The 24,220-nt window shown below is 57.6% G+C and overlaps 1 protein-coding gene across 2 annotated transcripts in view; it reads left to right on the forward strand.

The window, feature by feature from the left end:
- Positions 1-10,585: 10,585 nt before the first annotated feature.
- PLPP1 (phospholipid phosphatase 1) overlaps positions 10,586-24,220 on the forward strand; it is a 33,587-nt gene continuing 19,952 nt past the window's right edge. Inside the window, exon 1 of one of the 2 annotated variants that reach the window (XM_036409179.2) lies at positions 10,586-10,768. In XM_036409179.2, coding sequence (XP_036265072.1) covers positions 10,711-10,768 — 58 coding nt within the window. In that variant the 5' untranslated portion in view covers positions 10,586-10,710. The remainder of the gene's footprint in view (positions 10,769-24,220) is intronic. The other variant, XM_036409180.2, reaches the window with a different exon arrangement.

Raw genomic sequence — 24,220 nt, forward strand, 5'->3', positions numbered from 1 at the left:
GTCCCACCTGCTGTGGCCTCGGTGGGTGACCTTCAGTGTTCGGTCTGACTGCCATCCATCGCCCCCTGTCCCCCTTCCCTCCTCCTTGGAGAGGTGGCCACTCATCAGGGGCCACAGGGCTGGAATCAGGGCCCTGGGAGAGCCTCTCGAGGGGGTACCATATATGGACTGTGGTGTCTGGGATTCACATTCTGGGCATCACTAGTCCGCTGCAGAAACATGCCTGGCATAGTCAGAGAAAGACAAGGATCACATTGTGCCTCGCCAACATGGCCAAGGGGAAGGCTTACAGAAGACAGACAAGAGAATAACTCGGGGGCTAGATTAGAGAGACAGTGCCATGGCCTGCAGGCTGAGTCTTTATTTTTTTATTTTATTTTTAAAATATATTTTATTGATTTTTTTTTTTTTTTACAGAGAGGAAGGGAGAGAAGGATAGAGAGCTAGAAACATCCACCAGTTGCCTCCTGCATACCTCCTACTAGGGATGTGCCCGCAACCAATGTACATGCCCTTGACCGGAATCGAATCTGGGACCTTTCAGTCCGCAGACCGACGCTCTATCCGCTGAGCCAAACCGGTTTTGGCGAGTCTTTATTTTATAGCCAGATCCCACGAGGCAAAGCAAGGGCGTGGCTAAAACATTTACAAGGTTCTCTCGGGTTTCGAATCTACTCAATTACAGGCACCTGATCAAGCTTTGTTTACTTGCTGCACCTCCCACAGCCAACATCACTCAGCCATGTGGGACCACAGGCTCGGACCAGAAGGTCCAGCTCACAGCCATAGCTCCTTAGTCTGAGGCTTGAACCTGTCCAAACGCTGTGGCCGCTCTCCCATACCATATGATCTCACTCATAGGTGGAATCTAATGAACCAAGTCAACTGATGGTGGAAAACAGACCCAGAGTCATGGAAGCAGGAACAGACTGTTGAGCCTCAGAGGGAAGGCAGGGGATTGTTGGTGGGAAGAGATCAACCATTGAACTGGTATACACACGTGCACCACCCAGGGACACTGACAATGGGGGGTGGTGAGGGTCTAGATGGGGACGGGAGTGGGCTGGAAGAGGATCATGGGAAAAGGAGGACCCAGGTAATACTTTCAACAATAACGGTTTAAAAGAAGAAGAAACAGCCAAAACCAGTTTGGCTCAGTGGATAGAGAATTGGCCTGTGGTCTGAAGGGTCCCGGGTTCGATTCCGGTCAGGGGCATGGACGTTGGTTGCTGGCACATCCCCAGTAGGAGGTGTGCAGGAGGCAGCTGATGGATGTTTCTCTCTCATTGATATCTCTAAGTCTCTATCCCTCTCCCTTCCTCTCTGTAAAAAAATAAAATAAAATAAATAAATCAATTATATATATAGTAGAAAACCAGGCCTATGAACTAAGAATTGATTGTTATCTACCTGGCAATGAACATCCATCAGTATCTTACTTTTGCAATAGCACGTGCTAATAAGATGAGCAATACCAGATGCTTGTCACATTAAATTTCCACCACAGTTGTGTCTGTTTTTTAACTTGATTGCAGAGAGGAAGGAAGAGGGAAAGAGAAACATCAGTGATGAGAGAGAATCATGGATCGGCTGCCTCCTGCACGCTCAACTGCTGAGCCTGACTCCTTCCCACTCCCCCACCCCCGGCTCCACCTCAGTGTGTAGTCAGTGTTACTGCTCGGGAGAACGTGAGAGTCTAACATCATGGGGAGAACAGTGAAGACTCGGGAGAAAAGAAAACGTCTTGAGCCTGAGGGTTAACTTGTCAGTGCAGGCTGGTACATTTAATATTCACACACTGATGTTCTGTGTATTAAAGAAACGGGCTCCCCTCCCCCCAGCTCCTCCGCGGGGAGCACCTGGCCGCAGCCGCAGGCAGGGACACCTGTGGGATGACAGGGCTGAGCTGGGACGCACTGGGCTGAGCACTCGGTGCCGCAGTAACTTTCCTGCTGCTGGAAACGCAGCCTTCCCCACGTCACAGGAGACCACGTCCGCCTTCTCCTGACGGTGAGGGAAGCACTCCTGTGGCCGCCTGCCCCCTCGTTGTTGGCAGGGATGGGGGTTTCGAACGCTGGTGGCTGGGATGCAGTGATGGGCTGAGCTGAGTCCCAGCAGCTGTGCAGGAGTGAGGGTGCGGGCTGGTGGCCGCCACGGGCTCCAGCGGAGGTGTGTGTGTGTGTGGCACAGAGGCCACTGTGCTCGCCGAGCGCTGCTCCTGGCCGACGCAGGTGGGTTCACAAACCAGGATCCCTGCCGGCCAGTGACCTCAGCCCCATTCCTGCGCGAACTGGCTCTGCCTCCCGGACCAGAGCCCACAGCACCGCGTCTCCCAGGCCCCAGCAGCAAGCGGTGCCACAGCCACCGGAGGGGGCGGTTGTGGTTAACAAGCTGCAGAGGGATGGCTGTGCGTGTGCAGGCCGTGGAGACCAATCTCTACCCACATTCTTTGGAGGTTTTATCTCAATTTTTAAAAGTTGATTCTGAGAGAGAGATGAACATCCATCAGCTGCCTCCTGTACCTGACTCAATCGGAGAATAAGTCTGCACCCCGGGCCTGTGCCCTGTCCGGGAATCCATCCAACCGAGACCTCCTCGTTCATAGGTCAGTGCTCAACCACTGAGCGATGCCGACCGGGCACTGAATATATATATATTTAAAGACCAGAGATAACGAATCAGAACTTCTAAGGAAGACCCCAGGTCCTGGGCATGGTTAACAAGCACACTGCGTGATTGTCCTTAGCGGGGAAATGTGGGAAATCTCTGGCACGGCTTCTCCAGCAGCACTGTGCTGAGGACTCACTGGGGTGCCGCTGACGCACACATCTGGACTCGGCCCCGGGGGAGGCTGAGTCAGCCCTCTGACAGGCCTGGGGCCCGCAGACTCCCCGGGCGGCCCAGGCACAATGGAGCAGCAGCTTCTATTGTACTTGGAGAATCGGGGAGAATTACCGTAGGCTCACTCACAGCAGGCGGCGGGAGCACGGAGGTTAGCCGCGACGGCGAGAGATCAGAAGGCCGAGCACCGTCCTCAGGCCACGGCGCACAGGACACCTGCCAGCCCAGTGCTGAGGAGGAAGGGACCGGCCGTGGGAGGGACAGCCAGTGTTTAGGACCGTGGTCCTCACCCTTCCTCATGCCGCGGCCCTTCAATACAGCAACTCACTGGTGGTGACCCCAGCCATCACATTATCTTCGTTGTACTTGATAACTGTAATGTTGCCACTGTTATGAATCGTAATGTATTTATCTGTGTATTTATCGATATTTATCTGTGTTTCCCGATGGTCTTAGGAGACCCTGCTAGCGGCTCTCACCCTGTGGGTCGCCTAAGACCATCGGGAAACACAGATACTGACATTACAGTCCATTAGCAGTGGCAACATTACAGTTAGGAAGTAGCAGCGAAAATGGTTTTATGGCTGGAGGACACCACCACCTGAGGAGCTGTAGTGAAGGGTCGCGGCATCAGGAAGGCTGAGAGCGGGCCTTGGGAGCACCTGCTGCTCCAGTTCACTCCTCACAACACGCCCTGGAGGTGGACACTTCTCCCATCCTCACCGGGAAACGCCCCGCCAGGATCGTGTGACCCGCTGGAGGGCAGGGGCCCGCCTCCCGGGCCAGGCGTGCGGCTGCCGTCACCATGTGTGGCAATCACGCGGCAGAGCGCGGCTCTGCTTTATTACATTTTTCCTGGAGGGTAACCTGGGGGCTCACTGGACCTGAGGTTTCCAAATCCTGATGGGCACCCGTCTCCTGGTCACGAGACAGGCCTGGCCACACCCCAGGCCCGCCTCGGACCTCACCGCCTCGGGGCGGAGCCGGCGCTGCTGGTTAACCAGAGCCTGGGGTGACCCCAATGTCGGAGCCTCGGTGTCAGGCCCTTTCGAAGGCCCACGGAAGCTGCACGGAATTTATAATGTGCGGAACCGAGAGGGAGGTGCCGTGTGCGGGAGGAGGCGGAGGACCCGAATTCTCAGTCCCAGACGGGTGTCCCCGAGCCAGTGGCTGAGAAGGGGGACCCCCTCTGTACAGTGGCCCCCGCGGAGGAGGACACGGGAAGCCTTCCCGAGCGGGGCCTGCAACCGTGAGAACAGGCAGGAGAGCAGCCTGCCCCGCCCGCACCCAGGACAGCCCGCACCCAGGACAGCCTGCACCTGGGCCAGGACAGCCCGCACCCGGGACAGCCCGCACCCGGGACAGCCGCACCCGGGACAGGGCAGCCCGCACCCGGGACAGCCCACACCTGCCCCCGCCCACACCCAGGACAGCTGCACCTGGGCCAGGGCAGCCCGCACCCAGGCCAGCTGCACCTGGGCGAGGGAACCCCGGGCTGGCACAGCCTCTCCTCTCCACCTCCTGTTCACGCCACTCTCACCTGCTGGTTCACCAGGGCCTTTTCCAGCGGCAGGTGCAGCCACTGCTGGGGATGGGCCTGGGACTGAGAGAGAGTGCGGGCGGGGCCTCCCTCTGCTCTTGGGAGCGGGCACAGCGGCAGGGCAGGGAGAGGCCGGGAGGGACGAGCACAGGGCACGGAGTGCAGAGCTGGATCAGAATCAGGGAACCGTGTTGATTCTAAAACGGAGGGAGAAGCCGGGTTCCGGGTGAAGACCGGAGCTGATGGCGATCTCACCCACTGTGTTTCTAAAGGGAATGTACTGAGGCCTGGAGTCTGGGTACCCACCGGCAGCTGGCGTCTGTGTCTTCGGGGACGTGTCTGCAGAGACGGCTGACGGGCGTGGGGGAGTCTCCCGGGAGAGGAAGTGGTGCCCCGGGCCCAGGTGTGGATTTACCGGGAACCAGTCCAGCACCAGCCGCGGGGAAAGGGAAGCAGGGGTGTCAGGGAGTGTGCAGCAGGGAAGGGGATGTCGATCCGCAGAGGTCTCTGGGAAGGTAGGTGTGAGGGTGCACGTCTGCTGGGCAGTTACTCCCACACTGTGTTCGTCCTCACAGGAAGTCTGTGAAGAAAATGCCATCCTCCCAGGACACAACGGGAGCTCAGGCCCCAAGTCCACCCTGGGAGAGCCGTGGGAGTGTCTCACCCAGAGGAGAATCTTGGGGAGTTTCTCACCCTGAAGGAGAGCCGTGGGGAGTGTCTCACCCTGAGGAGAGCCTTGGGGTGTGTCTCACCCTGAAGGAGAGCCGTGGGGAGTGTCTCACCCAGAGGAGAATCTTGGGGAGTGTCTTGGAGCAGGTGGCCCCCCGTGAGGCCCCAGCCCTGAGCGCAGAGGTCTCAGGGTTTTCACTTGTGGACGGGATCCAGAGATCACAGAGACCTTCCCTCCAGGCCCCGGCAAAGTGAGGGGAGGCGGGAAGCCATCCACGCGGCTCCAGGAAGACAGGCGGAGCAGCAGGCAGCACGGACAGGCCCGGACGCTGTGCAGCCCCGGCCGCAGACCGAGGCCCCCGAGCCTTTGGTTTCCCGCCGCCGAGAAGCTGCGGCTTCCTCTCACGTCAGATCCCGCACGTCCTCCGAGAAGGCCGGCACCGCATGAGCACTGACACGTGGTGTCTGATGAGCAGGATGAGTGGCGAGCCCAGTGGAGCCGGAGCGTGGACACCAGGAACAGACGACGGGGTCGAGGGGCCGGGGAGGGACTGGATGCAGGAAGGTGAAGGGAAATGCCGAAACCGGTTTGGCTCAGTGGATGGAGCGTCAGCCTGCGGATGAAAGGTCCCGGGTTCAATTCCGGTCAAGGGCATGTATCTTGGTTGCAGACACATCCCAGGTGGGAGGTGTGGAGGAGGCGGCTGATCGATGTTTCTCTCTCATCTATGTTCCTAGCTCTCTGTCCCTCTCCCTTCCTCTCTGTAAAGAAATCAATAAAATATATTTAAAAAAAAAAAAAAAAAAAAGGTGAAGGGATGAGCCAAAGCCATATTTGCACAGCCATGGCACAGACTGCAGCGTGGGGGCCGCCAGAGGGAGGGGTGGGCTGGGGGAGGGACTGGGGGACATCTGTATTAGTACATCTGTATAATTTAAAAAAGAATTGATAAAAAAAAAAAATAGAAGACTGTCTTCAGTGAGTCACTCTGTATTTTTAGCCATTTTTCTTTCCTCCGGACACACTTTTTAGCAACAAACTTTCCTTCTAGAACCTTCCGCGAGCCCTCAATGTGAGTCCTTGTTTCCAGGCTTTGCCTCCTCAGGGCTTCAGGCTCTGCCCTCTGCGTGGCCTCTGTGCTCAGACGGCTCTGCATCTTCTGAGCTCATTCCCGGCATTTTCTCTTTCCATCGACCCAGCCTGTTCTCCGCGGGCTCTGTGGCTGCAGGGACCAGACATTCCGCTGTGTTAGCGCCAGCACGGGGCTGTCTCAGAATAAATGGCGTGTGGTTTCTCGGTAACAGGATCCACAGTGCGGAGCCTGAACCAGCGCTGGCTCTGAGGCTCTCACCTGAATCCCTGAGGGGCCGAAGCTGCTACCCTCAACACTAGGAGGACCAGGGACCCTGTCCTCGACCCTGTCCTCCTCTTCCCCCGCCCCCCGCCCCCTCCAGTGTTCACAAACCACTGTGTCCCCGCCAAGGACGGGCAACAGGAAGGCAGGACTCAGCTTCCCCTCGGTCAGGGGAGCGAGTCCAGCCCAGAATCCTGTCGGGAGACTTCTGCTTCCATCACGTTTATTTTTTAATTTTTATTTTTTAAACATATTTTATTGATTTTTTTTTTTTCTTAGAGGAGGGGAGAGGGATAGAGAGTTAGAAACACCGATGAGAGAGAATCATCAATCAGCTGCCTCCTGCACCCCCCCCCCACTGGGGATATGCCTGCAACCAAGGTACATGCCCTTGACCGGAATCAAACCTGGGACCCCTCAGTCTGCAGGCTGACGCTCTATCCGCTGAGCCACACCGGTTTCAGCTGCTTCCATCACGTTTAGAAAATGCTGCCGCAGAGCCGCCCGGAGGGAGGCGGGACTGCAGCTGGGCAGTCCTGGGAGGGGAAACGTGATCGCACCAAGAACCTGTGTCGCAGATGCACCAAGAACTGGCACCCCTTGGGAACAGTAAGATAACCCAATAGGAAAACGGGCAGAAGATGGGAGTAGGCAAGTGACAGCGAATACTTTCAGGAAAAGATGTCCAACCACGTGAGTGATCGGGGAAGTGCAAATGGTGGCAGTACTGAGATGTACAGTATGCCCACCAAATTAGCAGAGACCAAAAAAACCTCAAAAAATGAGATGTGCATGTGAAAATGCGGAGTCTTACCCACCCTGGCGAGGGGAGGGTAAAACAGTGTGACCCCTAGGGAGACGATCTGGGGTCACCTGGGGGGCCAGAGGAGGGCGTACCCACAGCGATCCGCTCCCTGCGGGGGCAGGCACACAGCAGCACGTCCGCAACCTCAAAAGCAGAAATAACCCGGTACTCGCTGTCAGAAGGATGAAGGCAGTGTGTCCATATGGCAGACTACAACTGCTGCAGCAACAGGAATGCAAGAAGGGGCATTCTGCCCGGCCGGTGTGGCTCAGTGGTTGAGCCTTGAACTATGAACCAGGAGGTCACAATTTGATTCCTGGTCAGGGCACATGCCTGGGTTGCGGGCTCGATCCCCAGTGTGGGACGTACAGGAGGCAGCCGATCCATGGTTCTTTCCCATCATGGATGTTTCTCTCTCTCTCCCTCTCCCTTCCTCTCTGGAATCAGTAAAAAAATATATAGGGGGGAAAAGGTAATTCTGAGTGAAAAAAAATCAAGGGCCGATGATTGCATATACGGCGTAATGTTTTTAAAAGCTAAAAAACAATATATACTTTCAGAGGTACACACACATGCAGAAATGACGGAGCCAGGAGATAAACAGGAAATTCAGAGGAGCGGCCACCTGGCCCGCGGCGGGGCGTAAAGGGCCGGAGCGCACAGAGTCGATGACGCTGAGGTGGAGCATGTATTAAAGCCAGCAGTGGGCTCGCAGCTGCTTGTGATATTACTGTCTCCAGGACCTCCTTATATATATGTCTGCATTCTCTATATTTGTGTGTCAGGCATCACATGAAACTTTAATAAGGGGAGACACAAACCGCGTGGCAATGTGTGCTAAGAGGGCTATAATGTGCGTGAATTGTGGGGGGTGGGGCGCGGCAAACACACTAGGGAAGGAGGCATTGTCTGCTGTTTGAGTTCACAATGCTTCCTGCGAAGAAGAAGGAGAGACTCGGCTGCTTCCGTGCAGGTGGGGAGAAGGGACGTGAGCACATGCAAGCCCAGCACCTTCTGCAGACATGGATGAAACAAGCAGCAGCTGTGGGGACGAGCGGGAGGAGGCCCAGCGAGAGGACGGTGACGGCACGCAGAGGAGGGGAGCAGAGGGAGGACCCAGAGTCTGAAGAGAAAGTGAAAATGGAGGCAGGAAAAACCAGTCTCCTCTTCAGAATGGTTGGTGATGAAGCAGAACAGAAAGCCAGAATCAAAACAAAACCACGCTGCCCAGCCCTTCTCCTCAGTGGGGCCTGCATTGCTGTCATGGGCACAAGTCACAGGTCCCCTTTTAAACCCAGGCCAGCATGACTTAACACATTTTAATGGACTTTGTTTTGCTGATCTATTTTTAAAGCTGTTCTCTGTAACTCTTCCAAAGGGCAAAGAAAAAAAATATCTGTTAATATATCAACTATTTCTTTTAATATATTTTATTGACTCTCCACAGAGAGGAAGGAAGAGGGACAGAGAGCCAGAAACATCGTCCATGAGAGAGAGAAACATCCATCAGCTGCCTCCTGCAAGCCCCCCAATGGGGACGTGCCCGTAACCAAGGCACATGCCCCTGGCTGGAACCGAACCCAGGACCCTTCAGTCCGAAGACCGACGCTCTATCCACTGAGCCAAACCGGTCAGAGCTATCTGACTGCCTTCTCCCCTAAGAAAATGCCTGCTGGCGTGGGAGAGAGAAGGGAAGTACCAGGCACGTGTCACTCTGGGACCTTTCCAGAGCTCCCTGCAAACCCCACTCGTCTCCGTGTGCTTACTGTGTACCCATGCACTGCCCGCTTAACCCCAAGCCAGGCTTCCTCCCTCTGCACCGTCTGCAGGGGGAGACGGTGCAGAGGTCCTGTCTCCCTCGTCTAAGTCTGCCCCCGCCTGTGCAGGGCGTCTCCTGTACTGGGGGCTCCACAGATGCTGAGTAAATGAGTGAGCAAACAACAAACATATGCGTAAGGTTCTTTGAATGCTCGATTCTGAAAAAGTATTTCCAAAGTAAATGTTTACTTATTTCAAAAGCTGTTTAACGCCGTCCCTAGACTGTGCCTGGCCCACATTCCCATCAAGGTGCTTGGAAGGAACACCTCATAATGGTTCCATTTCTGTGGCCCTGCCATCTGGGGGCCTTTGAACCCGGAAGGAAGTCAGAGAAGCCACAGAAGGAAGGAGGCACAGCTATCTCAGGGATAAACTGCCCGAAGCTTTTAAAAGATAAAAAACAAAGGTGCAACCCCCAAATCACATTCCTTTCCCAGAAAAGCCTGCTTCTTCCAATTCGTGTTTGGCTGCGGGGGATCAGGCGGTACTCAGACTCCCGAAGGGCGGCACTGCTATCTCTCCGTTGGTTTTATTTTAGGGGCGTTTCGCAAGAAGCGTTTTAGAAGCAGGGAGTCCAGTTTTCCATCGGCATCTTACGTGTTTGTATGAGGAGGTATGAGTAAGAAGGAAAGACTGATCATGAACATCTATAGAGGGCTTAGTTTAAAAAAAAATTGATTTCACAGAGGGAGAGGGAGAGGGAGAAACATCAGTGATGAGAGAGAATTATTGCTCGGCTGCCTCCTCCCACCCGCCTCGGCGTCGAGCCCAGCCCGGGCCTGTGCCCGGACCTGAGCCCGGACTGGAATGGACCTGTGACCTCCGGGGTCAGAGGTCAGCCTCAGCCGGAGCCACGCCGGCCGCGGTCATTAACCTTCTATCACTCAATCACTCTTCCCGCAGCGCAGGGATGAGCAACAGCCCCTTCCCCAGATCAGGAAACTGAGGCGCCATCTCCCCGGGTTCCTCCGGCGCCGGGAGAGAAGCCGCGGACACTGGCTCGGGCCGGGACGCTGACCCCAGGCCGCGGAGGCCGTGTGGGCTCCGGGACCGCCAGGACAGCGCCGGCGGGTGGAAAACTACCAGGGGAGCAGCGGGCCGGCAGCCCCGGGCGCCCCCACGGGAGGAGGGGCGGCGCCGGCCTGACGCGCAGGCCCCGGGGGCGGCCTCACGGGAGCGAGGGCAGCCGCAGGCCCCGGCCCTGCGCCGGGTGCGGGGGAAGCCGGGCGGCGGCCGCGGGGTCCGGGCGGCCCAGGCGCAGGTCGCAGCGCCGCCGCCCGCAACGCACCGCGTGGGAGACGCCCCCGCCCCGCCCGCGCCGCGCGGCCTGCTGGGGGCGGGCTCCGCCGGGGGCGTGGCCTCGGCGCTGATTGGCCGGAGCGCCCGAGCGGCGGCCGCAGCCCCGCCCCCCGCTCGCAGCCCCGCCCCCCGCGCTCGCTGCGCCGGCGAGGCCGCCGCCGCCCCGCGCCCCTCCCGCGGCCTCGCGGCCTCCCCGCCTCCCCGCCTCCCCGCCTCCCCGCCTCCCCGCCTCCCCGCGCCCGTCCTTAAAGCCCGGCGCGGGCCCCGCCTGTTGAGGGTGCGGGCTCCGGCGGGCTGGCCGCTCTCAGGCCCCGGCAGCGCAGGTCGGAGGAGCGCCGCTGAGGGGAGGGTCCGGCGCCATTGCCGCCCGCCCGGCCGCCACCATGTTCGACAAGACGCGGCTGCCGTTCGTGGCGCTGGACATGCTGTGTGTGCTGCTCGGTAGGTCCGCGCCCGCCCGCCCGCCCGCCCGCGGCACCCGCTTCGCCGCCGCCGCCCCTGAGGAGCCGCGGCGGGGACGCCGTCGCGGGGCCGGGGCCAGCTTCCCGGTCCGCGGAGCTTGCTTTGCTTGGGCGCCCACACCCCGCTGCCCGCCTCACCTGCCTGCGCTCCGCCCGCGCTGCCGGTGCTCCCGCCTGCGGAGCGGGGTGCAGGGCCCCTTCCCCTTCCCGGCGTGTGTGTGCGGCCCGGGTGCGGAGCCCGTGTGCATGGAGACCCGGGGACCGGGAGGTGCGCGCAGCCCCCGCAGGCCAGGCGGCAGGCCAGGCCGGCCAGGCGGCTTCAGGTGACAGGTCCGTGACCTCAGAGCACCCCGGGGGCAGGTCCGTGACCTCAGAGCACCCCGGGGGCAGGTCCGTGACCTCAGAGGGAGCACCCAGCTGGTAGGTCCGTGACCTCAGAGGGAGCACCTGGTGGCAGGTCCGTGACCTCAGAGCACCCCGACGGCAGGTCCGTGACCTCAGAGGGAGCACCCCGTTGCAGGTCCGTGACCTCAGAGCACCCCGGGGGCAGGTCTATGACCTCAGAGGGTGCACCTGGTGGCAGGTCCGTGGCCTCAGAGAGCACCCGGCGCAGGGCACTCCCGGTGAGGCCGGGCCGGGCTGGCAGGCCTGCCGGAGACTCACACTGTTCCCTGGTGGGTCGAGAGGGAAACCCTTTCGGTTTCGGATGTGAACCAGGACCCTGCGCTGTCTCGCAGGGAGCTCTGGGAAGCAAGATTAGGAATGGGCACCACTTTTATAGAGACAGGTGCCAGGACGTTTATCATTACAGTAAAGTATGTTAACATTTACTTACTTCCAACAAAAAGCTTACCTTTGGCAGAGATATTAAATTTTAAGATGGATTTTGATTTTCACTCGATGTCGTTACCCTTCACCTATACTTTCACGGAGGAAGAGGAAGTTTCAGGCAGGACCAATCCGGATAATTCTGAAGTACAGGGTGGTACCCTGCCATTGCCAAGTGACACGCCACCTCCCCCTGTTCCGACCTCACACGACAGACGTGTGTGTGTGTGTGTGTGTGTGTGTGTGTGTGTCTGTGAGAGAGAGAGAGAGAGAGAGAGAGATCTGTGCTGTTGGCTGGTGAAACTTCACGCTCGGAGGTGCTCAGGCTCATACTGTTACACGCAGGCCATGCGGTGGGTGTCCGTTCTGTTTGCTTTTTACACGTGTGCATATCGGAGGGACCGTGTGCAGGCGGTCTGAGAGGGTGGCCCCGGGGTCTGCTCCCAGGGGGATGCTAAGGGCAGTGTGAGCTAAGGGCAGTCACGGGATATCCATCGATGGCTCAGAAAGATAAGGCTGGCCTGGGGCTGAATGCCTGTGATGGTTTTGGAAGAGGCTTGGTCTGGGGTTTATGCTTTCGGTATATTCAGGAAAAGATCTATCTGAAACGTGTTTTGTCTGTTTTTGTTACTAGAGTCTCACTGAAGGCAGTTCAGTGTGTGGTGACGAGACCCCCACCCCCCTTTTCTAACCAGAAATGCAGTACTGCCGGTTCATGTGGTTCTGAGGTGACAGAGGTGACCACACCCGCTGGCAGACAGCAGTGAGGGGACCCAGTGCAGCAGAGAACCTGTCCGCGCAGAGTTCGGGAAAACAGTCTGTTATGGCAAACTCCTTTCTGGGGGAGGCTGTCCTTTATGCTTGTTCCTGTTCCCCCTCCTGGCGGCAGGCGGTGGGCAGCCAGAAGCCCTGGGAGCGGAGGGGGCGTGAGCCTGGCATGGGCTTTCTTCCCACGTGGGGAGGCCTGCAGTTGAGGGCTGACAGAACACTTCCCACGTGCAGGCTGTGTGAGCACGGTCACAGCTCGGACATGAACGTGTCCCATCCCACATGGTGCGGTGTGCCCGCTGTTCTGGGCAGTGCTGCTTTATCGCTTTACAGAAGGTGACCATTAGACGTGTCCTCTGTGTGTGATATGAGGGTACATGTGTGCGTGCAAGCAAGCATTTCTGCCCCCAAGTCAAGGCATCATCTCTGGAAACACGAATTCCACACCCGGGTTCTTCCTGGCATCGGTGGGTCGGCCTGACAGCGCTCGGAGAGGCTGCGGACGGCTCCTTCTGGGGGAGGGTGTCCCGCCCTCTTTGCCGCCGTCGTGGCTCGTGGCGATGAGCTCGGGGATTGCAGGAGCGGCCACGGCATCCTCGAGGGCACTGGAGGCTGTGTTTGTCCAGGTGTGAAGCCAGGGGCGAATAACACCCACAGGTGCTTCCTTGCTGAGGCTCTTCCCAGGCTCACCCCCAGGGCTCCAGGTGGCCAGCAAGTGGGCGCCGAGTCCAGGAATGGGCTCGGTGTGTGCTGGAGGAAGGCTCCCTCTGCCCGGTCCCCGGGAGGGGCCAGGGGCACAGAGGTGACTAACACTGCCCCTGCCCGGTAGGCGCTCGGGTCTAATGAGGGAGGAGAAATAAGAGGCTACAGTCCATCGTGATAAACATAATGATGGGGTTGGAAGAGGTGCCCTTTGAGTGGAGCGAAGGGAGTGGTCTCATGTGATTCACTGTAGGTAAACGGTCCTCTGTTTACTCTCGGGGATGCAGAGGTGACAGAAGTCACTGGATGCTCTTGGACGCCCGCCGTCCCTTCCCCCGCAGGAGGGGAGTGGGAACTCCAGGAGGTGCTGTGTTTAGGGCTGCTCTGCGGGCCGCCCAGGAGGTGCGGGTTTGGTGGGCTGGCAGGCCTTTCCGCTGTGTGCGTGTTTCCGGGGAGGTGGCCACTGAGAAGACTGTTCTGTGCCCTCCAGCCCTTTCGCCACCTGCCCTGTGCTCTGGGAATGACCTCCGGGGAATGAGGGCCTGGGAGAGCCAGCTCCCGCGCTGCTTGTGTTGCCAGAGCTGCTCTGGGTGTGGTGAGCAGTCACGGCGATTCGTGGCCTCCCTGCCGGCCAGCTACGGTTACAGGGCTTGCCGGGTCTGGTCCCTCTGGTCCCTGTGGGCCTGGTCTCGCTAGCCTGGGGGTGTCACCCCTTTACGTCCGCAAGTCCTGCTGCACCTGGAAGATGGAAGATGGTGCGTCCCTGAGTCCTCTCGAATCCTCCGTTGGGTGTGCTGGGTTTTGTGTTTGCCTGGGCACTGCTGATAAGACACTTGCTGCATTTGGCGCCAATGACAGCTGCCCTAGCAGCAGGTGTAGCAGGAGCTCATGGCCGCCCCTGGGCTTCCGGGAAGGGAGCGGGGTTTCCTCGGTGAGCTCCGGCGTGGCTCGCCGTGTGCCGAATCAGAGTCGGTGGTCAGATGACACCTGGCATCTAGACCTGGGCAATGACCACGAGGGGCTGTGGAGTTGTGTTGCTGCTTCTCCCTGTGGGGATCACCAGGATGCAGCCTCGTTCTGCCCCCGTCGTACCCCTGAGGAGCCGTCTCGCTCCTGACCCACCGCCTGGCCCCCTTTCCCTGGGGGACCAAGGAGTTAGCGAGAGGCACTTGCTAAATAGCCCCTAGCACCTTGGGCCCTCTTTTCTCTTAACCTTTGTTTATTCACTCGTTATCGAGTACATTTTTTTTTAATATATTTTATTCATTTCTTACAGAGAGGAAGAGAGAGGGCCAGAGAGTTAGAAACATCGATGAGAGAGAATCATCGACCAGCTGCCTCTTGCACACACCCCCCCCCCCCCACTGGGGATGTGCCTGCAACCAAGGTACATGCCCTTGACCGGAATTGAACCTGGGACCTTTCAGTTCACAGGCCGACGCTCTATCCAGTGAGCCAAACCGGTTTCGGCTCGAGTACACATTTGTTCACTCTTTAGTAGGTGCTGTGCATTGTGTTAGGGACGGAAGAGAAAAAAAAGTAAATAAGTAAGTACAGACAGCCCCGTCAGGACGGTTCGATTTTACAATGGTGTGACAGCAATATGCATTCGGTAAAGCCATATTTGGAGTGCTAAATGTTGGTGAGAGGCGGGCGTCCCTCCTGTGCTGCTGGGCAGGGCACCTCGGATAGTGAGGGTAAGAACAGGCATCCACAGGGCACCACAGGCCAGCGGTTTGGGATCTTGTGTTTTCCATCCCGTTACCCTGGGGCTGAAATTCAAGATGGTTGTCCAAGCCCAGGCCAGTGTCCGTGTCTGAGCACGCTTCCGGGCGGCGGGGCTAAGCAGTGAGGTTCGGCAGGTCAGGTGTAGTAAATGCATTTTCAACCTAAGATCTGTTTGACTTATGATGGGTCTGCGGGGCCTTAACCCCAGGTAAGTTGAGAGGCTCCTCCATGCCAGTGAGCAAGTAGGACAGTGTGTATGCTGGCTGCTGGCCGTGCGGCTTCGAGGACCAAACTGCTTTCGCTGCTGGAATCTCAGGAAGGAGCAAGAAGGGCCTCGCCTGGCATCGGGGCCAGACGGCAGTCCTGCCGGGCGTCCCCTCTCCAAGTGGCCTGGTGGGTCTGTGCCGTGCACTCTCCCTGCACCGCCCTGCTGGAGCAGAGGGAGCTGTTCCCGAAGGCTCCCTCTGTGGCTTTAAGAAATGTGAATTCCTCCTTCAGATTCTCTTGGGTTGCATTCTTTGTGAACTCATGTGCACTCTGTGAGTCTTTATCACTTTGTAGTCATTTTGGCTGAGCTTTACCAACGTTTCCTAGTGTTACTCGGCTGGGGGTCATCCTGATTCTGTCGGGCGAGGAGTTTAAGTGTAATTGCTGCTGCTCACCCCACTAAAAAAGGCAGACATTAGCAGAAAGTCACTGAACTCCAAGAGTTTAAATAAACCCAGTTACCATGTAGTTTCCGTTTTACGGGGAGGAATTTGGAATGTTAATTGTTTGCTTCCTCCTAATTTAGGTGCTTAATTCGGCATTTAGGATAGAAACACACAGTCCTGGTGACAAGCTAGTTCGGGGAATAAAGGCCTGATCTTGTCTCTCTTTTCAAAAAAGCACACAAGCAGTGGCTCCTCCTTCCTTCTGCCCTCCTTGCTCTGTGGGCCCTCTTTCATTTCCACTCCTTCCCCTCCTCCTCCTCCTCCTGCTGCCTTCTCCCTTCTTGCTGTCTGGGTATAAGCCCGGAGGTGCGGAGTTGTTTTTACTCAGTGGAAACCAGGCTAACGCTGGGAATGGCTCATTCTTTATAACTGTACACTTTTCTCTAAGACGTTAGAGGCCTCGGAGTCAGTGATGGACGGTGAGCTCACGTTCCAGCCTCCCCCACCAGCGGGGGCTCTGGGCCTCAGTTTCCCCGCTGCAGTGAGGCCAGGCCCTGCCTCCCACGGTTGCTGTGCGGCCCGAGCGAGTCCACTTGGGAGGGCTGAGCGCAGGGCCTGCACCAGGTGCAGGATGTTTGCGAATGAGTTCTCTGTAATCTACCAACGTAACCTAGTTGATTTAGTAGAAGTAACCAATTAATTTTGTTTTAGGGCACAAACACTTTCAGACTTTAAAACCTCTCCCGTGAGCAGTCGTGGAATGTCCTGAAGTTGACGGCATCTCGCAAGGGGTAGAGTCTTATCAGTCACGTGTGAAACCACAGGTGTGACCTCCGGGTGGAGGTAACCCGCGGTGGTGGAAACTGATCTGCCTGGGAGTGTGCTGGTGTGTGATTAAACAAATGGGGAGCTCTCTCTCTGTGCAGTGGGCATTCCCGATGTCCGCTCCCCCAGAGAATGGAGCTGCGGCTCTCCCTCCGCTCGCCGTGCTGTTCTTACTGCCGGCCGTGGAAATGGCCTCTCCGGGAAAAGTACGCTCAACGGCTCTGACGTTGTTTAATGGCCTTAATTGTACATCGTCTTTGTGTAAATCCTACGCATTTAATTCCGCTCTGCCAGGAAGCAGGAGCTACGGAGGGGGGCGGGGAGGGGGAGGGACACCGCTGTGCACACTCTCTGTGCCCCTCTGCCTTTTCCAAGTCCGGTGGGTTTGCTGTGATGCGCTGTGATGTGGCATGAGCAGTGTTAGGCTCTGAAGTGCTGGCTTGTCTCCATCTCTCACTTGGTTCTCTGTGAGCACCATCATGCGTGGTGCCGTGCTGGGAGCTGCTCCTGTCCCTGGAGAAGGCGGCCTCTGCTGGTGTTGGGGTTTGCACGTGCGGTGGGCGAGTGAGGCCAGCTGGGAGAGGTGTTTGGGGCCTTGGGGACGGCTCCGGGGGAGGGGGCCTCCGGGAGGGGCTGTGATGAGATTTACAGATGAAGGCAAGTGGGACGTGCCGAGCAGAAGGAGGAGGAGTCCAGACCGAGGGAGGGCCAAGGGGCAAAGGGCATTGTCACAGGACGAGGCCAGCGTGGCCGGAATATGGTAGCATCTGGTGTTCTCAGCAGTGACTTCTAGAACTCATTTCTAAATGTCGTTTGTTCAGTGCCCACCGGGCCCTGGGCAGCCTCTGCTGCACCTGCTCAGGGAGGGCCTTGGCCATGTCCGTTCTGTAGATGGTGGGTGGTGGGAAACGCCCCATGACAGCAGGTAGATGTGGGGTGGTTAGGAACTGGGGTACAGTTTGAGGATGGTGACGTCTGGGTTTGGGAAGGTGGTGAAGGGAGAGGGCGGAAGGAGGGATGGGGATTCCCTGGCTGTGAAGGCAGTGGTCAGACTAGGAGGCGGATGTTTTAGGCTGCCGGCTCTGGTGAGGGGTCCCGGGCCTGTGTGTGCTCCCTGTATCTTGAGATGAGCCTGCTGTCTGAAGGTGGCGCTTTAATGTTCCTAACTCATTCCTGACGCCCGCGGAGAGCACCAGGAGGGTGAGCGTCCTGGAAGGTGGTGCTGAGGGGCCCTGTGGGGAGAACGGACCTCCTCAACAGCGCCGCCGCTGGCGTGGGCACCGCCGAGGGCAGGCCTCTGCTCTCCACGGAGCCCACTGCCCCTCAGGGTCCCAGCCCAGCTGAGCGCTCAGCTGTCACTGCTGGGCAGTGGGTCCAGCTTCTGCAGGGCAGGGCGCCCAGGAGATGACACACAGAACCGTAGATGAGCCTGGAGGTAATGGGCAGCTTGGTCCAGCCTTGCCTGGGCTCATGGAGCTCCGCTGGAAGGGGAAGGGCTGCTCGCCTGGTGCTGGAGAGGCGGACCAGGAGGGCGGAGAGCCGGGCCCTGCTCACCGAATGCCTGACCGGTCCTTGTAAACGCCTGAGGAACGCCTGTGGTCTTCCCAGCACTGAGCAGGGCGCCCCGTCTACAGGGCGGGGACGAGGTCTGTTCTCCCCACAGGGCACCTCGGCCTTGTTCCCGGGAAGGGGAGAAGACGGCAGACCCAGACCAGGCCTCCAGGGGCTCCTGCTCGCTGCGCCGGAGCCTGGAGGAGGGGCCGTGCGGTGTGGCCGTAGGAGGGCCGGACGGCAGCCGAGGCGTGAGAGAGCTGCAGGTGTGACGAAGACCCATTCGTGATTGCTCCCGAGACCCAGCTCATCTGGCGAGCAGGGACCTGCAGACCTCTGGGCGCATGCTCTTGGCCAGTCAGGGTGCTGCACGGAGCTCCTTAGACGGGTGCAGGCTGGGGGCTCAGCGTGTGGGCGGCGGGTGGAGGCACTCGGGCCTCTGCTGCCCCTGAACGCCACACCCCTGAGCCCGCCGCTCTGCAGGCCGGTCCTCCCGTCTGTTCTGACTCCCTGTGCGGCTTGGTCCCTGCTCGGGGAGGGCCGGGCGCTCTGACGCTGCTGCGTGTCCTGTCTCAGAGTCCCTGTGTGCCACGGGTGGGGCGGGCGTGGCCAGCCCTGCCTGGGCTGCTGTCATCCTGAGAGGGAAGCTCGGGAACCAGTTGGGTCCCGCTCACCCAGTGTGGTCTTGACATTTGGTGCCGGTGCTGGCTGCTCTTCTGGAACATTACTTGGTGAGGTTTTGGCTTCAGCTTAAATGGCATTGAAGTGGACCCCTGGTGTGTATTTTCAGATTTTTGGTGGGCTAAAGAGATGTCTTGATTGCTTGTAACCTATTTCTCTCTGGAAGCAGATACTGCAGTCAGATCTGACTTTTTAAAAAACACGTTTTTATTAATTTTTAGAGAGAGAAAGAGGAGGGAAGAGGAATAGAGAGAGAGAGAGAGACATCTGGGAGAGAGGAACACCATTGATTGGCTGCCTCCTGCAGGGCCCCTCCTGGGGGCTTAGCCCACAGCCGGTGACCTTGTGGTCCTAGGTTGGCACTTGGCTGCTGAGCCACACCTGCTGGGCAGGTCTTTTGATTAAACAAACATTGTAAAGTCCTCACCTGGGGGTGTATTTATTGAAGCTAGGGGGCAGGTGTCGGGGGAGAGGCACAGGAAGAGAAGGAGAAACAGGAAATCCATCGGCTGCCTCTGGCTCATGTCCCAGCCAGAGATCGAATCCATAGCCTAGTTTCTGAACCGAAATTGAACCCGAGACTCGGTTGGTTGGAGCATCACCCTGCACTGAGAGGCACCTGTTTGGGTTAGGGGTACACCTAGCAGGTGATGCCGTGTGGCAGAAGCAAGCAACCGTGGTGTTTTTTTACTTTTTTTTCAAAACAGCATGGATAAGAGAAAGGAATTTTCAATGTCTCCTTTCCAAGTACTGTCTCTGTCTGACCCAATGGCCCGATTGGAGAAAAGGTTTCTTAAATTGTGATGTTATCAGAACTTGTTGGACAGGTTATGGGTACCACTTCACAGCTGGTGTGGAGAGCTCTGCCAGCGCGGCTGCCTCGTCCCCTGCTGCACCGACGCTGCCGTTACTAGCGAGTCCAGAAGCGAGTGAGTCGGTGCCTCCCAAGAAGATGCCCGTTTCTGCACGGACCCGCTCACTTAGGGTGACACTGTGGGTGGTTCCAGTGAGTGGCAGTTTGCTTGTGTCACTGTATTTATGGGCTGGAGGGGTGCGCTAGCAGTGGAAGTGGTTGCTTTGTCTCAGCTGGTTGAGATGCAAAGTAAAGAAATGAACCCGTAAGTGTAGGATGGGGACCTACGGGTGCTGTGGGGTTTTGGGGAGAGGGATCTGGATAAGAATGGGCAGCTTTGTAAGGTGATGCCTGGTTCAGGGTGGAGCAGCGATTAGAGCAGGGAGAGGGGTGTGGGGATCGGTTAGGGGCTGTTCACGTGGCGCAGCGAGCAGGAGCCCCTGGCAGACTAGCAGCCGGGGCCGGCCCTGCCGGGGCCGGAGCTGGGCCAGGGCTTTTCCTGCGGGAGTGACCCTGCCGGAGAGTGGGACGGGGAGGCCGAGATGGTCGAATGCCTCCCAGATGCTCTTGGCCCAGAGCAGGGGGTCCTGATGCCGCCGTTTCCCTGCAGCAGGTGCCAGGGGGGCGTGGAGCTGTGGGCGTGGCTTCACGGCTGCTTTCTGCCCGATCTTGTTGGGGTCGCAGGCGTGGTCACTGGGTCCGGCGAGGGTGAGGCTCCGAGAGGGCTGCCGCCTGGCCGCCCGGTCAGCACGGTGTGTGCTGAGCCCTAGGAACGCTGTCTGGGAGTTTCCGCCGTCTTCACTCACCTTCTACCTAAAATCACCGAGTGACACAGACGTGCCCTTCTGAGGAAACATATGATTTGCTACTGCAATAATCATAACCATTAAAAAAAGAAATTTACCAAACGCTTTTGGCTTGTGTGCCTTTAAAAAAAAGTGTGTGTGTATTTTAAACAAAGCTTACTAATTTAGATATGCCACTTTGGGGACTTCCTGCCAGAGTAGAGTTTTTATACTTTCCTCTGGGACACACCTTAGTATGACTTTATTTTAGCTTCTGGTCCCTTGCTGTTGGCATAATTTCAGGCTAGACATAATGCAATTTACATAGCACTCTTCAAATCTAAAATACACAATATACCCCGTAGTGGGGTGGGGGCATGAAAAAGGAAAAGCAGTTGAGGTCTCAGGTCCGGGTTTTATTTGGTTGTTTATTTAAAATTTTTATTTGTAGTTTTGGTTGTTGAATTATTTCCTAGTACATTTGAGGCACTGAGATAACCATGTTTGTCCTGGAATGGTGGCATCCGGCAGTCTGACTTCTTCTTCCAAGTTGTCTCCTTAAAGGGTAAGAGCTGGCCCTCCCACCATACCAGCCCCTCCAGAGGCCTCTGTGCTGGCTTTTCCGGGAGATGGCGGCGTCTGCACTTTATCCAGGAGGCATGGCTCGCTCTGTGGACGGCGGGCCTGCTGCCACGGGTGTGGGGAGGGGTGTGTGTGTGGGGGAGGCTCTTGCCCAGCCTCTCTGCGGGGACTTGTCAGGTGGGTTTCTGAGCTGGGAAGGTCTCACCTGAACACAGGGTGCTTCGTTTTACAAGCCAAAAGGACTCCAGTGAGCCCTGCCCGTCACACTCTGGTTAAACTGCAGACTAAACAGGCGGTAGAAACACCTCAGAGAGGAGCCTCGCTCTGATCGCTCCTGCGCTCCCTGTGAGGGTGGCTGGTTACCAGACGCCTTTTGAGCCGGTGCGGGGCCTTCTTTCCCAAGCACCGATGGACGACGTATCGCCACCATTCACGCCCTGCGCGTGGTCAGCTTACAGTCAGCCTGTGCTACGGTCACACATTTCATAAGCTCACCCGAGGCCCGGCAGGGCCAGACCCGCGAGCTCGCGCCCCGGCTCCAGCTCTGGAGAAAGGCGTGTGGGGGGCCTGGGCAGCGCTCCTGTGCACCTGCTCCCGGGCCTCCGTCAGGCCGGGTTCAGGACAAGGTTGGGATAGACTGCTTGGCTTTGGAAATGGATGGCGTTTCGTTGTGTGTGGTTAGCATCATGTACTTATGATGTGGAATACTCTCCTCATAAGATCTAGATTAGCCTTTTTCTTTAAAAGAATTATTAATTTCCAAACTTTCTAAAATTAACATGTAATACATTGGTAAACTCTAGAAAACCCAGGAAATAAAATAAAATCACTACTAATCTTCCCATCACCAAGACACACACACACACACCCCTTTTTTTTTTTTTTTTTTTTAACATTTTGGTTATATATCTTCACAGAGCTTTCTTCATGTGTTCGAATTCACACTTGAAAAAAAACAACAAAAACACATGCTTTAAAAATATTGGGATATTGTTGCATATACTCTTTAATTTTATTTTTTAAAATATATTTTATTGATTTTTTCACAGAGAGGAAGAGGGATAGAGAGTTAGAAACATCGATGAGAGCGAATCATCCGTCAGCTGCCTCTTGCACACCCCCTACTCTTTAATTTTAACCATAGTTTTCTACCAAATACTTTGAATGTTTATGTGATCTTCTGTTTGTATTTGGCATAATCCACTTTAACTTCCATTGTTTATATTTAGATTATTTGCTTTTTCTGTGCTGCTGTTCTGTATACAGCACCCTTTGTACACTGGGAGCTCTGGGGCACCCGTCCGGCCATCTCACTGGGTTCTTGCCTTTTCTGTGCCCCTCCTCCCAACACTCCCTGCTCTCTCACAGTGAGACCACCTCAGGGACACACCATTCTCACGCCGACGATGGACTATCGGCAGGAACGTGCTGGCCTCTGCTGAGTCGGGTCAGATGACACAGACTCGTTTTATTTGCTGGAGAGGAACTGCTCATTACATGCTACATGTCGGGGCAGGTCTGTGTGTCCGGGCCGCTGGGACTCGGAGAGGCCGCGGTGGCTGTGCAGGTGGCAGGCAGAGGTCCGTCGGTGAGAGCGTTTATTATTAAGTCCTCTTCCTGTGCCAGGTGCTGTGTCAGGCACATGGCTGGGTTCTGAGCGTGGGGTTCTGGGAGGTATGTAATTAGGACTTGTTCCCATTCGCCGTAAGGGGAGGCTGAGCTCAGATGGCAGGTAATTTGCCATGCACACTCGGGGGGGTAGAGGTGGATGGGAGGGTGCCAGAGCTAAGCCCAGGGCATCAGACTGCAGAGCCAGCGCTGCCCAGCACCCGCCCTGCGCGCACACTGTGACAGGCCTGTGGAGGAAGCTGGGTGGGGCGTGGGGTGTGGGGCAGGAGGGAGGAACAGAGGGGGTGGCAGCTGAAGCCAGCATTCGAGCTGGTTTGTATTCTGCATAGTGAAATCCACTTTGGGTACCAGTCCGTGGATTCAGACATGCTAGGATGTGGAGAGGGAGCCTCCACCATCAAGATACAGAGGAGCAGAAAAGCCCCTCCAGCTGCGCTCTCCCAGGCAGCGCCTCCCAGGCCCTCCCCTTCCAGATCCTCCCTCACAGGCCCTCCCCCCAAGGCCCCTCCCCCAGGCCCTACCTTCCAAGATCCTCCCTCTCAGACCCTCCCAGATCCTCCCCTCCCAGGCCCTCCCTCCCAGATCCTCCCCTCCCAGGCCCTCCCCCCCAGGCCCCTCCCCCAGGCCCTCCCTTCCCAGATCCTCCCTCTCAGACCCTCCCAGATCCTCCCCTCCCAGGCCCTCCCTCCCAGGCCCTCCCTCCCAGGCCCCTCCCTCCCAGATCCTCCCCTCCCAGGCCCTCCCTCCCAGATCCTCCCCTCCCAGGCCCTCCCCCCCCAGGCCCCTCCCCCAGGCCCTCCCTTCCCAGATCCTCCCTCTCAGACCCTCCCAGATCCTGCCCTCCCTCCCAGGCCCTCCCTCCCAGGCCCCTCCCTCCCAGACCCTCCCCTCCCGGGCCCTCCCTCCCAGGCCCTCCCTCCCAGGCCCTCCCTCCCAGACCCTCCCCTCCCAGGCTCTCCCTCCCAGACCCCTCCCTCCCAGGCCCTCCCTCCCAGGCCCCTCCCTCCCAGATCCTCCCCTCCCAGGCCCTCCCTCCCAGGCCCTCCCTCCCAGGCCCCTCCCTCCCAGGCCCCTCCCTCCCAGATCCTCCCCTCCCAGGCCCTCCCTTCCCAGATCCTCCCTCTCAGACCCTCCCAGATCCTCCCCTCCCAGGCCCTCCCTCCCAGGCCCTCCCTCCCAGGCCCTCCCTCCCAGGCCCTCCCTCCCAGGCTCTCCCTCCCAGACCCTGCCTCCCAAGCCCTCCCCTGGGCAGCCACCTCTCTTATCACATCCATGGGATGGTGCCCTGCAGCCTCCGCACCCAGCATCCTTCACTTCTAACGGGACAGCCGCTCATGTACTGCACGTGACTATGTGGTTTGCTGTCGTTTTTGCCTCTTTCAAAATGTGCTTGTGTGACCCCCAAACTCTAATTCCATGTCAATGGCGTGTGTTTGGGCTGAGAAATTATTATAGCTGTCGCTTCAAATACCAAAGAAGCCCAGAATAGATTCCTGATCAGGGCCGAGGAGAAAGTCAAGTAGAAAACAAATCAGCCGTCTCTCCCCACACCCCGTCCGTCAGCCTCCGCCTCGCTGCGGAGCCCAGCCCGTGGCCGAGCTGCCGTGACCTCTGGGGAGGAGGGACAGCTGTGGCGGGCGGCGGAGGGTGTGCGGCTGGCTCTGCCTCCGGCCGGGGCGGGACAGCAGGTGACAGATCCGTGTCTGTGTTTGTCCGCAACGGAGACCTGCCCGCACGGTCACTGGGAGTGTTTAAAAAGCTCGGTAAGTATATACGTGCTTATTTTAAGTGTCTTAATGGACTCAGACTCCAGGGTTGAGGATATTATAGGTAATTGTTGACAGAAA

This window comes from Pipistrellus kuhlii, unplaced genomic scaffold, assembly GCF_014108245.1.
Source record: "Pipistrellus kuhlii isolate mPipKuh1 unplaced genomic scaffold, mPipKuh1.p scaffold_m20_p_4, whole genome shotgun sequence".
In the NCBI taxonomy this organism is placed as follows: Eukaryota; Metazoa; Chordata; class Mammalia; order Chiroptera; family Vespertilionidae; genus Pipistrellus; species Pipistrellus kuhlii.